The 17418-nt window shown below is 35.7% G+C and overlaps 1 protein-coding gene across 1 annotated transcript in view; it reads left to right on the top strand.

Annotated features, from left to right (window-relative positions):
• LOC123550956 (E3 ubiquitin-protein ligase rnf213-alpha-like) overlaps positions 1-17418 on the top strand; it is a 181201-nt gene that overhangs the window by 14108 nt on the left and 149675 nt on the right. Inside the window, exons 3-7 of the mRNA XM_053540037.1 lie at positions 7479-7696; positions 9929-10212; positions 10381-10649; positions 11246-11485; positions 15682-15898. Of these exons, the coding sequence (XP_053396012.1) occupies positions 7479-7696; positions 9929-10212; positions 10381-10649; positions 11246-11485; positions 15682-15898 (1228 nt within the window). The remainder of the gene's footprint in view (positions 1-7478; positions 7697-9928; positions 10213-10380; positions 10650-11245; positions 11486-15681; positions 15899-17418) is intronic.

Raw genomic sequence — 17418 nt, 5'->3', positions numbered from 1 at the left:
AAGTGATGACAGTGATTGTCCAAATGCCAAAGCCACTTAACTGAACATTGATATTAATGTACCTCAGCACCGGCGTTGCTATGCTCATACCCTACAGCTTGTGGTTAAAGATGGCTTGAAAAATGTAAGCAGCAGTCTCCAGAATGAATGTGCTAAGCAAAGCATCTACCATTGTTAACTTTACAAGGTGGTCTGTGTTGGCGAATGACATCCTTGAAGGTGAAAAACGGCTACAGACAGCAAATGTTACTCGGTGGAACTCGCAACTGACAATGATAAGGTCAGTCTTGAATATTCCTGAAGAAAAGATGAGCAAACTTGACACAGTGAAATTAAGTTCATATGAACGTAAGCTTCTAAGCGAACTGTGCACAGTTTTACAGCCCTTTGAAGAAGCAACAATTCGAATACAAGCAGATGTGAATGGTACGGCCAGTTTAACTATTCCCATCACAAATGAATTAAAACAAGCTATGGACAAAATCTGCTCCAAATACAACAATAAAATGACTCATTCGTTGAAAGCAGCATTGCAGAAGCGTCTTTCTAACTATGAAAATGATGACTTGTTCAAAATGTCAGCAATACTGGACCCCAGATTTAAGATGCAGCGGGGTGAGCCTGACACAACCATGGTTATGACTGAAATGGTATTGACTGAGGCTTCCAGAATGTTTAAAAAATCAGCCGATGAACAAGAACCATCAGCAAAAATGTGCAAGTTTTACACTGACGATGACCAAGGTCTATTCAGCTTTATGACTCCTACAAAGAAGAGACATGTATCTGCACCAGATAATATGAGAACTGAAGTAAACTCATACCTAGCAGAAGAAACTGAACCTCTGAAATCAAACCCGTTACATTACTGGAAAGAAAACGAAATCTGCCTTCCAACTTTGGCACGGATGGCAGCATACTATCTTTCAATCCCATCATCATTAGCTCCAGTAGAACGACTGTTTAGAAAAACATTCAGACCTGAACAATGTGATGAAAACTTTCACAAGTTAATGATGATCAAGTGCAATGATACCCTACAGTGATATATATGTAACAATGCCAAAAATGAAGTTTCTGGATTTCAAGACTGAATGAATAATAAAATGCATTATCATATTTGTAAATAAAGTTAATAACCATACTAGTATATTAATTCAGTTGTATATGGCTATATTTCTGTCGTCCAAACAAATGGCTTTATTGAAAGTAATCAAATGTAATCATGATTTATATTTACTTGAGTGCAAGTAATGTAATTTAATCAATTACTGAGGCAAATTTAGAGTAATTAATTGTAATTATAATCAGAAAATATCAAAGTAATTGTAATGTAATCAATTACTGACACAAGTAATCAGCCCCACGCCTGCTTGGCACAACTGTTCCCCATGATGAGACGACGCGTCATGCGCAAAACCCGGACCCCTGGCTCGAAGGTTAAGGTCACAATTTGGGGGCAAAGGTCAACAGTACTTTTTTCCTGTCCGGTCCATAACTCCGCCATCCTTGAAGGAATTTTAATATTACTTGGCACAAATGTTCCCCATGATGAGATGACATGTCATGCGCAAAACCCGGACCCATAGCTCAAATGTCAAGGTCACGATTGGGGGTCAAACGTTAATAGAGTTTTTTTCCTGTCCGGTCCGGTCTATTACTTTGTGATGCAAGACAGGATTTACGAGGGATGTTCGAAATGAATTGCTTATTTCTATCTAGAGACTTCAAATTTCAAGTTAGCCCAAAAGGGCTCATTTCATGCCCTCGAAGTACTCCCCGTGGCTAGAAATGCAAAGTTTCAGCCGATGTATCCACTTCTTGAAGGCGTCACGGTACGCTGATTTGGGCACAGTAATAAGGTACTGATGAATGGCAGATCCAAGTGCCTGTCGGGACTGGTATTTCCGCCCAGCAAGGAATGATTTCAATTTCGGAAACAAAAAGAAATCACATGGGGCAAGGTCTGGGGAATACGGGGGGTGAGGCAAAACAGTTACTTTTTCTTTCTTCAAAAAACGCCGTAACTATTGCGGAGGTATGAGCGGGGGCATTGTCATGTAGAAGACGGACATGTTTAAAACCAGTGGCAGGGCGTCGTTTCTGATAATACTTTTTCAGTTTCTTCAGTACTACGTCTTTGTAGTACTTTCCGGTGATGCTTTTGCCCTTTTTCATGGGCACTTTTTTTGCGACTCATTCACCAGAGAAGACGATTGCATACAAAACCTTCTTTGCACTCAAAGAACGTTTGGCAGTTATTGGGCGTTTGCTGTGTTTAGTGGCCCAGATCCTATTGCTAACCTTTCTGACGGGCTCAAAATAATGGACCCAGGTTTCATCACCTGTGACGACATTGGCAAATTGCTTTTTGTCATATTTAGAAACATTTGAAGTAGCTTTTTGGCCACTTTAACCCGTTGCCTCTTTTGCTTATCAGTCAACAGATGTGGCACCCATCTAGCAGAAATCTTTCTGACTTTCAAATGCTTCTTCAAAATAAGGTGAACCGTTGATAGTGATATGCCTACCTTTAGTGCAATATCACGAACTGTAAATCTGGCATCTCCTTCAATGATTTCCTTTATTTTGGAAACGATTTCTTTACGAGATGCAGATTTTGGCCTACCTGATTTCGGTGCATTTTTGATAGACTCTACACCAGACTCAAATTTCTTTTTCCACCGCCGAACTGTGTCATAAGACACACAAGAAGGTCCATAAGCAGTAGAAAGTTCAGTCATCAGCTGCTTCAAAGAACAACCAAGTTTTGAGCGAGCTTTGATGTAAGCCCGTATTTCATCTTTCTTGTCGACGCTTCTACCAACCATTTTTACTACAGTGGTCAATGATTGCGTGTATTCAAATGGCAAATTTTATGTCTTACACTTAGTCTAACATGTACATTTATACACCGTTATGTAGGTATTGAATAACCCTATACAGGTAGGTATTGGTTTTTATCGTGCCCCACGTGGATATCGAGCTAGAGGACAATAAGCAATTCATATCGAACACTCCTCGTAAATATCAGTTGGAACAAATATTCCCTTGGATGAGACAACATGCCATACGCAAAACCCAGGCCTTAGGTCTGACGTCAGTGTCACAGTGACCAAAGGTCAGATACAAAAATGACTTTGTTCGGAGTATTTCTTCTTCATGCATGGAGAGATTTTGATGTAACTTGGCACAAATGTTCTCAACCATAAGATGGATTGTCATGTGCAAGAATGACTTTGTCCTGAAAATTTCTTCTTCATGCATGGAGGGATTTTGATGTAACTTGGCACAAATGTTCACCACCATGAGGCACTGTTGTTTTAGAATTACGTCCCTTTGTTTTACTATAAATAGATTATATTGTTACTGTTTTATTACTGGGGGGCCTCCGTGGCCGAGTGGTTAAGGTCGCTGACTTCAAATCACTTGCCCCTCATCGATGTGGGTTCGAGCCTCACTCGGGGCGTTGAATTCTTCATGTGAGCCAGCTATTCAGCTGGCTTACGGAAGGTCGGTGGTTCTACCCAGGTGCCCGCTCGTGATGAAATAATGCACGGAGGGGCACCTGGGGTCTTCCTCCACCATTAAAGCTGGAAAGTCGCCATATGACCTATCATGTGTCGGTGCGACGTTAATCCAACCAAAAAAAAAAAAAACAAAAAAAAATGTTTTTTTTACTGGCGGTTTGGAAAATTCGAGACCACTTTTCTGTGGTACAACATGCATGTTACATCGAATTTTTAGGTGTATTTTGACCTATCTCTACCTGGTAAAGTGTTTTATGTGGACTTGTATAATAGATTTTTTTAGGATTCATTTCCCTTTGTTGTTACTATAAATAACTTATATGATAACTTTTTCATAATTGGCCAAAAACATTCCATGTGAAAACAACTGTAGGTTTTTTGTATATGCAAATTTTAATCCAAGTGTTTTGTTATAACATATTGTATATTTAGTACAATATTGTTTATACATCATTGACAGATATCAGTTCACTATGTTATACTGCAGTAGAAAAAATTAGATGCCTTCCAGTTACTTAAGAGTCTAAAACATTTCTGCCGGTATGAAAATAGCTTGATAACATGCGTCATGATTGAGTGGTATAAAACAAGTGCAGTTTTCCTGCCAAAAGTACGTACTACTAGAAGAAACGTTTTTAGTATGAATGCAATGGTGACAAGGGGTAGTTGTTCCTACGAAGAACAGTGGGTAAAATAGTGTTGCCGATAAACTAATTTGCGACCATTTAAAACCTTAAACAGAGTTCTTGCCAAAATGACGGAAATTTGAATTTTGTGAAATACTGAAAGAAAACAGCTATCACTATCATTCTCCGCATTTAAGTTCGGCCATAAATAGGCCGAGATATACTCGTGCTATAAACACATTTTCGGTCGATACAAAATACGAGCATGGAAAGCTTGTAATACTTATGTTTACACTTACAATTATGAGTCAGATTGTCCTTTGAGACGTATCAACTTTGAAAGTTTTAATAATTGCAAACATTTGAACCTGGATGCATTCACATTTTACCTGTAAATGACTGGTATATCTAGTACCCGTGTAGCACTATTAATCTTTCGATACAAGATCCTTGTTTAATGTTTTGTTTCTGTCTCTCTGTTTTGTGACAGAAAAAAAACCCTTTCTTCACATTTTCTTTATAATTTTAAGATAGCTCATGTAGATATACATCAGTTAGAAAAATATCAGAACCAAAGCATATCTACTTCAATAGATATTTAAAATTACCGACCCCTATCCCATTGCACATCTTACATCAATTTCAGGCAAATATCAGCCAAAGAAGGGGTGAAAAGAATGTTTCGCAACAAGTAGAATCTGTTTAGTAAAATGGTACATTATCATATTTTGATTGTTTAGCATCGAGTTTTGACATAAATTTTGTTAGAAAGAAATATTCGAATAAACTCTTTTCAAAATGGCGGATGTCATAAAAAAAAACGCTCGTACATCCTTAACTGGAATATCAGCATAAGTTAATGAGTTACATGATTGTTGAAATAATCATTAAAAAGTTGATTATTAATACCTTATCAAATAAAGACAGAAAGAGTCTTGACCAGAGAATAACGGGACGTATTATATGATGGCGCTTGCGTCTGTCCGAGCTTATATTTGCACACTTGGCTATAGGAACAATAGGTAACTGTACTTTTTCTTTGATGACATTCATTCCGTAAGCTTTTATGTAGTGAAAAATAATTCGACGTTCAGGTTGTTTTATATTTGTGACGGGGCAACATCGATTGACCAAAATAACAGTACACAGTCATGTAAAGTTATTGGTTTTATCGCTTGTGCATGGGCTGTGTAGACGCGGTAAACGTTAATCGTGTACAGTACATACATCGGTTTAAATCACCAGAAAATTCGTAAATTTGGAAATTATTTGATAATTGTTAAATAAATCAATGAGGAATTGAAATCCCTTTTGATACATGTAGGTTTTATGTGAATTTATGGCCAGTTCGTGACATAATTGGCATTTAAACCTATAATTTCATCGGAAATTTCCTCCACTATTTTGGTCTTTCGAGTGTTTGACGCGAGTGGAGATATTGCTCATATGGAAAAGAATATATCTCAATATTTCCTAGGATTGCGTCAAATTAGTTTGACTAGCTTTCATGTGGCTATTTTTCTTTCACGTGGCTAAAAGAACAATAGAGAGAAGAAAAGTGTAGCCATATAAATACCCATATGTGAAACGTTCGTCTGTCCGTCATAATTCGTGTCCGGAGCATAACTTTATAACCATATAGGTAGATGTGCAGAGCGCTTAAACCGACTCTGTATGTCAAAGGTGAAGGTCACAAAATGAGCTCAAATATCAAATCTGTCCCTCATATTTAGTGTCATGAGCATAACTTATTAACCATTCAAAGTATTAACTTCAAACTTGGGATGTTGGTATGTGGTGATAAGACAATGTGCAGAGTCCGTGCGTAACACAAGGTGGTAGGTTAAAGGTCAAGGTCACAGCAAAGTCAAATCTCCCCTTCATATTCCGTTCTCAGAGCATAACTTAAAAAATAAAAGTATTGACTTGAAATTTGGAATATAGGTTTGTGTTGATGAGACTTTGTGCACTCTGCAACAATCTACGTACCAACCCCCATTAGCCCCCATCCCCCATGAAAATATATATAGAAATATTTTTATGCCCCACATTTATGTGGGGACATTTAGCGTTGCTACTGTTCGTACGACCGTAAGTCCGTACGTCCCGAAGTAATTGTGTGTCCAATTCCTCCCACACTATGAGCCCTTTCTTAATTTCACAAATAGACAGTTGTGATGAATGTATGCGTCTTCAACTCCTCATACACTTTTTGAAGGAATGAATTCAAAGTTGCTCAGGTGCACAACCTTATCTGAATACACTGCTTCAAACTTTTAGTCCAACATCCTTCAAGTGAAGATGGTCTGTACTAAAACGTTTGAGGATGGCACATTATGTAGGAGCATCCAATGGACACAATTCTAGTTTCATTTAGTTTCTTGCCCGATAGTATCCTGTCACCATCACTGCGCGCGGTCGCGCATACACGGACTTTACACCTCCCATCAAAACATCTTTAAATTTAGCTTTTCCTTTTAACTTTGCTTCCGCCCTACTCTGATTGATATAACCGTTTCGGCATATATATCCCCGCTTGGCAGAGTTCTTGTTTTGAAGCTGTTTGATTGGTTTTGCCGGGACGTTCACATATCCAAGAACCCCATGTTTATCATTTTTGTTTTTTATTAGCGTAATTTAGCGTGTCGTCAGTGCCGAGACCGGTAGCAATAACATTCGAAAAACGGCGATAATTTTGTTATTTCTGAACGAAACATGTAAGTGTGGGCACTCATTTTCTTGGTTAGATCATTTCCTTTCCGATGATCAGAGTTCCAATCTAAATTTGAAAAATGTTTCCGTTTTTTTTATACGGAGAGCAAAATCATTAAAATTGAAAAATCAGTAGGGTTTACATATGCATAAACACTAGAAAAATAATTCAGTCCTATAATATATAAAACTCATCGCCAACTTCGATCAGTGCAGTCATTGACTAAATGCGAAAGTATCATATCTTCCAACGGGAGATATGAAAAATAGTATCACATGCGCAGGAAAACAATTTAACAAATTCGCAAATGGGATAATAGATCACTGGAGAATATGATATGTTATTCAGGTTAACCTAATGGGAAATTTGCATTTGGACATTTATTTATAGTATAATAAAGTAAATTATGACTTTTGCCTCAGTCAATATGAATGTCTGCTTGTGAATATCAGGTCATATTTTTCGGCTCACTAGTCAATGTATAATAATAAGTAACTGGTTGTAAGAAGCAAGCGGGTAAATATTACTTACAATAGAAAACAGGTAGCATAGAGACTGCAGTAGCTAAAAATAGATAAAAACTGATTTTAAAAAATGACTGAATTTCAGGCAATATCCCTCAGGCCATTATGAGATGTCTTACCAACTTGAAATTCCAAGATATTTAGCTTCGAGAAGTCTAGAGTATAAATACTTTGTTATACGAAACACAGAAACACGCAAGGGGTTCGATAGAAAGAATTTATGGGATTACTATTATGTCCGAGGGCATGCAGGACCACATTACAACAGACGACTACAATTACCAGATAAATGGAAATCTAAAGGTAAGATTAACGCAGTTCTAAGAAATCAGTAGCACTTACGCGGTTGACTTTTTAAGCATTTTGATATTTGCGAGATATGATAAACGGTTTTAAAATCAGTTAGGGGAAAAACCTTAATTTGAAACTTAGTGACATGATTGTCTTAATCATAGTAAGTTAAGCATTTTTCATTCATGTTAAAGCGGACAATGAACCCAGTGTGGTTTGTGAGATTTACACTAGAATAATATCAATGCCAAGTTAATATCTCCCTCCAATTTGATATTAAATACCTATGCAAAGCCTTTTAGAACAGACATGGGTTTCGATTATATATACTTGAAAAAAAAAACAAAAAAAAACAGTCCATTAAATTGATGATTATTTCGCTTTTCTGAGTAATCGATTACTTTATGATTACTTCAAATTTTTTTAATGATCGATTTATAATGAATTTTTTCAAAGAAAGACGTTGAACACAGATCCATGATTCTTTATTATTTTTTAAACAGTGCAATAAATATTGTAATAAACTTACTGAATTTGAGTTTCCGATACTGCTATTTAATGTTTGCATTGTGCTGTCACTGTCTCAGATGACGGTGCGTCATCACGGAATTAAAACATGAGCATACATCCTAAATGTAGTGATTGCTAGATCATATAGTAGGATTCACAGTAATAATACCAGTATATATCATCAGCAGTATTTCTGCATCGAAATATACGGATTAGGGGCTACTGTTACATGGAACAGTGTTTACGATTTCAAAGATCATGTGTAGCCTGAGAACAGTCTATTCCATAAAAGCATTGTATTAATATGCATTTTCTTGAGTGTAAGATGTAAAACATGGTAATTTCTTTCATTATAGCTTGAAAATGTAGAAAAATTGTTTTACAGAAATAAGTAAATACAGTTCAAATATGTATCTAGAAATTTAATAAATCCGCCTATTTTTTTGTTGCCATGGAAACAAAATGGCCGACAATTTGATCAAATATTTAAACTCTCATAACTTGTATTTTTTCACTTCTTTAAATGATTCAAGAAATTTTAGCAGACGGAATTAACATAAGAACAACATTGCCTTTCCTTTTAACATATGAAAAACAACAACAACAAAAACTGCTCTGTTTAATATGTCATAGACGATAGTTTAATCGTAAGAGTACATATTTAACCATGAAAAGTTGTGGAATTGGTTATTATGCAATGCAGGTGTCAATGTAAAATTACGTATCCGATGATTTAAATATCTATTTGTTACAAAACGTACATCAAACAAAAAGTAATCTAAAATTAATCACAAAATAATAATGTTTATAGTCCGCATAATCAAATAGTGTATAATGCCGATGATTTAACTATGCGTTAATGAAATGCTTTGAATCATGAACGAGACGACATCTTTTGAAAAGTCAAACAATGCCTGTCTCATATTGATAAATTATACCCATTTTAATCAGTTGTTATTTAAAGTTCAAACGATACATGTGAATTATATTCACATGCAGTTTTTCGCTTTTCTCTTTTGCAGCACTTTATGTATTCTTTACATATTATCATGTTTTCAATAATGTGATTTGAAGACATTTACATAGGTTAAAATGTTTACATTATTTATGTTATGCATATTTAGGTCTTAACGTATAAAAAAACTATTTAATGTATGTAAATAATGCTCGGTCATCCACAAATAATCATTGGTGAACAGTTTTATGTTAGGACACTTAAAAACATGGCTCCGGGTCGTCAAGATTATAGTATATGTCGTCTGATCTGGTTTGTTCCTAATTCGATACAATGATATTTAAATTAGAGAAAAAGCCTGTGGTGCACTTGTTAAGGCCACTTGCCCATTACTTACTGTGGGCTTGAACCTTGCTTGGGGTTTGTAGAATTATTTCGTGTGAGAAAGCAATCAAGTTGACTTGCGGAAAGACGATGGTGGTTATACCCAGGTGCCGTCCAAGCCTGAAATAATAATCGAATGGGTACCTAGGGTCTTCTTACATCCTGAAAAGCTGAAAAGTAGCCATTTGACCCACATTTGTGTGGGTGTGACGTTACACCCAGCATAATTGGAACAAAAAAGAACAGTTTGCAGCATGATCCGGTCGTCCAAAATATGAATTGCTGTCGGATTAAGTTGTCCCTGATTCGATATAATAAAATTTAGATTAGAAAACAAGATTTAGAATGAATATCAATACAAACAAAAGTAAATAAACAATTTTCGTTAAATCTAGCAAACTGGCATCAGTTCGATGCCATTATTAATCGGAAGCCTAAGGATGGACTGGTAAGCTGGGTCAAGGATTATTGGTCAAGAACTAAAAAACTCAAAGAGGATGCTACATTAGCAGTGCAGATATACAGTGGGCGCATTCTCCAAGCTTTCAACAATGTGAACTCTTCACCTGACGACATAAGCTATGCAGTTGAACTACTCGAAATGATGGTGCATGGACTACGGCGAGTGTACGTTCAAGACAGCAACTGCTTTGAAAAGGAAGATGAATTCATGTCAACGGTATATATCTAAAACGCTATTAGAAATCAACATTTGCAGAAATTAGTTTATTGTTTTCTCTTTCATCTTGCTGTTTGTAAAGGTAACGACAATAATAATGTTTTCCTTACTCCTCGAGGTTGACTGAAAAGTTTTTTCTTAACATATGGTTTAAATTATCAATTATAGCTAGGTGAACATGTTATGGAACCAGTGATACGATCCTTTGACGAGTGTATTGAACTCAAGGGAGACGGGACTGATGTACAGTTGCAGAGGAGAATGACAGTCCAGTTTGCATTACTTGCTATTCTGAAAAACCTGGGCCTCTCTCAACTCAAAAACAAATACGCTAACATTCACCACCGGCTGTGTATGGCTTTTCTGATCCACCTAGACCCAGACAAGAAGACATGCAAAGAACTAGAATTTTTGAAACTTCATTTCCCCAAGCAACTGTAAGCATTTATTAAGCACGTATCTAAAACGTATTTACCATATCTGTAAACAACACTTATTCTAAGGCATTCGAAATACACTGCACATTAAAATATTATTAGCTGAATTAATGGTATTCAAGGCACGTCATACGAGCTGTTTTAAATGTTTGTGCATTCTTAACATTGCAGTCCAGTTGGTACTAGACAAGAAACCGCGTCTGCAAAACCCATGCCTTTATTAAAGAGGCATGGCAGTTGTAATACACGTTAAGCATTTCCTTGCGTAGCATGGCTGATACATAGGAATCAGTCTGTCTGTTTTCGTCGTATTGTCTGGGCATTGGTTCTGAAAAAATGAAGAACTTTTTATTCTGGGGTCACTCACTGACAGGATTTTGAATGGAAAAGCTTTCTTCCAATAGAGGATAAATCCTGTTTAGTTTAGTTCACTGGGAAGACCGCGTCCGCTCGTTGAGATATTTTTAGGTTAAAGTTATTGATACATTGCCCGCTTAGTGTGACTCGAAGTGGTATTTAAACAAGGGTTTTACTAAAGTCATTCTTTTGTCTTTAAATTGTGTTTTTAAATATATTTTATAACCACAATATTGCAGGAAATTCTTCAAAGAAGCGTTGGTGATGCTAGGAAAGTCAGTTATTGTGGACAAGAAAAATCCGGCCTGGCTATTCATAATGCCGTTGATACATTTCTTGTCTGATACATGTGCACCGTATGACAGCGTTACAGACGATGCTGCACACGCTGGCAATGTCCCAGTATGGTGGGGAACATCACATATTGGGGAAGATACAACAAAGAAATTCAAAAGCTTTCAAAATCAAAGCTGGGTTATGTAAGTCACAGTGTTATATCGAAAACATTTTCACCAAAATTTTGATCAAAGGTATTGCGTTTGATTTTCGTCCGTATTTGCGTTGATTTTGTTTTTATTTCTATATTGTCTGGTTTAATAAACACAGACAGATGTGATGCTTTATTTCATCTTTTGTTTCCAGTAAAACATTTTGGTGTATGTTATTTCATCTTACTAGTCATGGATGTATGTTGACGGAAATATTGTATGCACATTTGTTTTTACCTTTTATTCCGTTTGTTATTTCAACAGTATGTCACGCTTTCTTGTACGGAGCAAGAATCGTAAGCCATTTGGTGTTGTTTAATCCAATTTGGTATAAGTATGTGAAACAACGTGATGACATTCAATTCCAAGTAGACGTAAACCTTGCGTTGTTAATTTAGTTACGCCTTTTTAAAAACAATTGAATTATGTATTGTCATTGGTATATAACCAGAACTATAGAAATACTTCTGTGTTGTTTATATAATTTATGTCAGAATTAATCACTTTGAGGTTTTTAAAATAATTCTAATTTGTTAAGGCATGATGACAATATTTCGTTTGATGACTTCCTTGTTTTATGTCTGAGAATAAGATATTCAGATTTAATAGCTGTAAAAATCAGATGTTGTTTATCATCATCACTGGGCATGAATTTATTCTGTATAATCGAAAAATTATTGTTTCGTTTCCTTGAAAAAATTTCATCAATATTTCTTATCTTAGAGAAGCAACGTGTAGTTTATAGCTTTTTCAACGTTATACAAAAACTTGGTTGAACTTCCCTAGTGAAGTTCCGGTCTAGATTGCAACATAATTCTGATTGGCTGATATGAAAATGTATGTCAGTCGTCGTTTAACTACACGTGTACGCTAAAATGTGTCCATATACAGCATAAAGGTGCAATATGAATTAAATAAACGGTATAGATGTATACCAATGTATGTCTTCAAATTCAAAATCATATCAAAGATGAATTTCATTCATCATGTCGAGTTTTATTGTATAACCGTGAATATTTTGCATTCTGTTTTTGTTTGTTTGCATTTCGCCTAACATGTGCACATTGCTGTGACCTCTAGACCGGATGTTCATTAGGGAAGTTCACGTAAGTTTTTTCTGTAACGTTGACGAAAGCATAAAGCATGTGGAGTATCTCTGCAATATAAAATATTGAGACAATGTGACCGGTGCATGATGGGAGATAAATTACTGCTGGTTAAATATGCTGGGTACCCATTCACCGAACTGTGCGTTTTAGGTGAGAAATGTACGATTGAAATGGGTAGTGCACTTTCCCGTTCATGACCATGGTTCTTATAGAATACCTAGGGGTAGGGTATAACACGTACGGAGGCATTTTCTTTCTGATCTAGTGCCAGTGGAACTATTAATTAAATGTGATTTTTAAGAGTATATTTTGTTGTAATGAATTATTAAGCAGTAAATCAAGTAAAACAGAGTTACTCAGTAAAACATAAATGTTAACCTCAGTCACTTAAAACGCCGATACACAACAAAGCTAACGGATTACATTTCCTATTGTTCGTAAAAAAAACCCCACATTTTCCATGGCTGATATAGAGTTATAAAATCTGTAAGAAGATCATTTGTAAGCATAGATGATAGAATGCAACCAAGCAAAATTTTAGCAGACAATAAACAACTCTATTCTATACATCGTTTCTGCTTTATTCGCCTTTATCAAGTATAAATGTTCTAACATGGTCGAAATGTGATATTTACGGCATATCTCAGAACATTTATACTAGTCTTGATAAAAGCGAATAAAGCCAAATCGTTGTATAGAATAGAGTTTATTATTAATTGATGTATTTAATCCCTTTGGATTTTATACTTACTTATTGAGACTTAGTTTGATTAAGTTAGTTCATGAGAGGTACAGGAAAGTGCAACACGGATCACATCCCCCAGCACTGGCTTAAATAGTGCTTTTCTGTTAATCAGTCTTCGTTATGAAAAAATAAATCCTCTCTTTAGTTTGATGCTGAAGTTTCTGCAATATGTTGCGGGGAGATCACTGAATGGAAGTCATTTTTGCTGATTCCTTCAGTTATGCTAGTTTTGTCATAAGCATGAAGTTTAGACTACACAGTGCAAAACCATCTGTGATAATTCCTACATGAAACTGTTAACTGTTTGATTTTCGTGTATTTCAACCTCGAAATGTTTTTCGATGGGACAACAAGCCTCAGTTTTATTATCATCTTTAAAACGTTTTATATGGAAGTGATCTTTTTTTGCCAAATATAATACACAGTAGTTGCTTTAATGATGGGGTAAACTTAACAACTACATTTCTTGTTGAATTATGACATTCTATACGAAATCTTTAAAATCCATTCTTCAGTCTAAGAATTTTATTTATTAACAAACCCGTAAATCAAACAAGCACATTATTGTTAACACATTTATTTGCGTGAGGACTTGTCAAGATTTCCAAAACAGCAAAATGGTTTTTTAACCAGGTTTTCGTAGAAAACCAGTTATTAGATTGGGGTATGTCGTCGGGTGGGCGTCAAACTTGGTTTCCGCACAATAACTTTAGTTTGGAACAAGCTATAGACACCAAACTTGGTCTGTAGATCGATGATAAAGAGACGAAGGTTGGGATTGTATATGGGGTCATTGGGGTCAAGTTCAAGGTCAGGATAACTTATTTAATCTTCACACTTTCAAATTCCACGGTGGCGCAGTGGTCTAGAGCGTTGGGCCAAAAGCTACTTTTTAGTCAGTGGGACGGAAGGACGTCGGTTCAAATCCTACTGAGATCCAAAATTTTTTTTTCTTTTTTTAATGCTTTTTGGTCAAGGTCAAGGTCACGGTTAGATTTTTTTGTCTAAAAATAGATTTTTTTCACCTTCATCAAAAAGGTGGTTTCTGCTTTATAATTTTAGTTTAGACTTACTTATTGCCACTAAACTTTGTGTACAGCAAGGTTATCTGAAAAATTAGCTTTGAATGATATTTTAGGTCACTGTTACTAAAAATAGAAAAATGGCCCCATTCAATATCTTTAGTTTGGGTACACTTATTGTCAGTACACTTGGTGTGTAGATAGCTTTTATTAAACATAAAAGGTTTGGAATGTATTTGAGGTCACTGGGATCAGGGTCAAGGTCAGTGTAGCTAAAAATAGAAAAGTAGGGTCATATTTGAAATAAAAAATAGATTTGTATGCTGTGGAATGGAAGGGTGTTGGTTCAAATCTCACTGAGATCCTTTTTTCTTCTTTTTTTAAGGTCATTTAATTGCCATTGGATAACTAAAAATAGAAAAATATGGTCATAGTTGTAATTAAAAATATATGTATTACAGAATATGACCATTTTTTTAAAGAACCTGTTGGCGTGTTGCAATTGAAAACTAGGTTTTCGTGGAATTTCCACGTTTCTTGTTCTACATGTACATGGAAGGGTTCTAAAGTCACCACCATTACAAATCTATAAGTTAAACAGATTTATATCAGCTGCATAACACTTGACCACCAGCATGATGTACAAAATTAGCATCGTTCCCCTAAGAAAATCTCTAGACTAGACAGGATTTTGACACCAATAAATTGAATTAAACAAGAAAAGGAAGAAATATAGAAATAGCATTATTTTCAGTCCAATACAATATTGGATATAGTGCACCAGGACTGTTTCCAGACATGTAATCTCGTAAAACATGTTTTATTGTTTTGCTGAACATAGAAAAACTTCTTGAATTGTTTAATCTGTTCGTTGTCCGAGAACAAAATGTAATATTTTGACGATAATTCATACCTGTCGATAGTTGGTGACCTGGGGTTTATTGTTAAAAAGTTCCAGCGATTATCTTAAAGAAAAATAATTGGTTCTCTGTAATGTAATGACATAATAATGATGAGCTCATTTACAAAATTTGCATTTTTAATTACCGTAAATGTGTTAATTCATATAAAACTGATCTGAATCTTTTCAAAACTAAGAAAAACATATGCTTTATGTTGTACAAACACGCACTATCAGAGTAGTTAAGCGTATTTGAACCACTCAAAACACATGTTTTGCTTAGTTTTGATACGATTATGTTTACTTTAATAGTATTTAAGTCATGTAGATGATTTGATTCTCTGATTTATTGGCAGGTATTCCCTAGTTTCGTTTCCTGCATTTATTTTTTATTTCCTTTTTGTTTATAGACCACTTGGAGACGTTCTGAAAACTTTGCAGCGGTTCTTTGAGATTGATTATCTTTTGCCAAGAACGATCGTTGCCAGTCTGAACTTGTATGAAATTTTTGAGGCGATTTCAACTGGCTTGATTCCGACTGAAGTTTGCTGTGCTGCACTGATATATTACCTCAAAACAACACGCCCAAAGCATAGTTATGATGGGCCCTCTTCCAATGAAGAAAATGTAAGTAATAAAACCGTTTCCCCCCTTCTATAGTTGTTTAAGTGATATCCATGATATTTTACAACCGTTAGTGAAACGGCTTAGGATTCATGCCAAAACTTTGAAAACGCGTATGAAGTGCAGAGTTGCAGGTCGTTAGGTGCGTCTTTGCGATAGGGATAAAACGAACTTAGTTAGCGTGGCTTCAGTTTTAACGGGTTTTATCTTTGGGCTCATAGGACGGGAGCCGTTTACTTACGGCCCAATTCGCACTGACTTTACGAACACGAAATTTTTATACTCCAGTAGAGAGTATTACGGAAAGATTATCAGGAGCAGATAGTCTGTATGTGGCGGGATGTTTACATATGAATAAGTGTACGAAATTCCAAGCTGTTTATATTCTGTACTGTAACGCGACAGTAATAACGTATTTACTTATTTCTTTAGAACTACCAGTAAAAGTGTGGTTTTTTTTTAAAATTCTGTCAATTGATTAATTTACATCTGTATAGACGACTTCTCTCTGAATATATCTCAAATATGATTCTTAAGTTTTTCAACATTTGATTGAACAATAAAATTCAACACTATCGTAATACTTTTACTCATTTTGTGAAAATGTTATACAGTTGAAAACAATTAGTGTTGTATTTTGATGTGCATATAAAAAGTTTCTTATTTATTATCGTGGTCTGAAGACAGTGGGAGCGACATTCATTCGACATGGCAGTATATAATGAAGGCGGGCAACGAAAAGCTCAATTTGTATTTAAGTCATTTCTGAACACACCTTAAGCCAAAACTGAACCCGATAACTCGACTTTATAAGTTTAACAATTATCGACGCGTATGTAACAAGTCCGAGGAGTGTTCGAAACGTATAATACTATTGTGTATTTTGGTGACACGCCATTTCCACGCGGAATTTCACGTCGATGTTTATACAGCTGATTACCTCTATTCAATATCTACACAATGGTATATACATGTATCCATTCAATAACCGTTTTACCGAGTTGTCGCTATTTCAGTTTGGACAGTCGTTGACCACTGTAGCAAAAATGGTTGGAAAACGAATACCAAATACTGAAGAATTCGGTCATATATAAAAGTTCGCAGTAAACTCGGTTGTTCTTTGAAAGAGCTTTTTGCCGAAATAACCCGTGTTTATGGGTCTAGTAAGGTGTCTTATAGGACGGTTCGCAGGTGGAAAAAGAAGTTTGATTGCGGTGTAGAGTCTGTGGAAAATGCCCCAATATCAGGTCGGCCAAGGACAGCAACGTGACCAAAATGTTTTGAAACTCACAGAAAACAGGCGTTTTCCCCATTAAACGCGGGAAAATTTTGTTAACTTCAAAGATGAATTTACCCGAGATGTTATCCGACATCCCCAAAGTTTATCATGGTCAATCACAGAACAAAATAAAGTTAATGCCAGTGAAGAGAATTCTATGTGACTGGACATCATGTGAGATAAAAATATGAATTCAGCTGGACTAACTCTCTCTTGAATATGAATAACATTATCTTCTAGGTTG

The sequence above is a fragment of the Mercenaria mercenaria genome, chromosome 4, assembly GCF_021730395.1.
Source record: "Mercenaria mercenaria strain notata chromosome 4, MADL_Memer_1, whole genome shotgun sequence".
Taxonomy (NCBI): domain Eukaryota; kingdom Metazoa; phylum Mollusca; class Bivalvia; order Venerida; family Veneridae; genus Mercenaria; species Mercenaria mercenaria.
The sequence above is the reverse complement of the archived record's forward strand: the minus strand, read 5'-3'. Positions and strand labels throughout refer to the sequence as shown.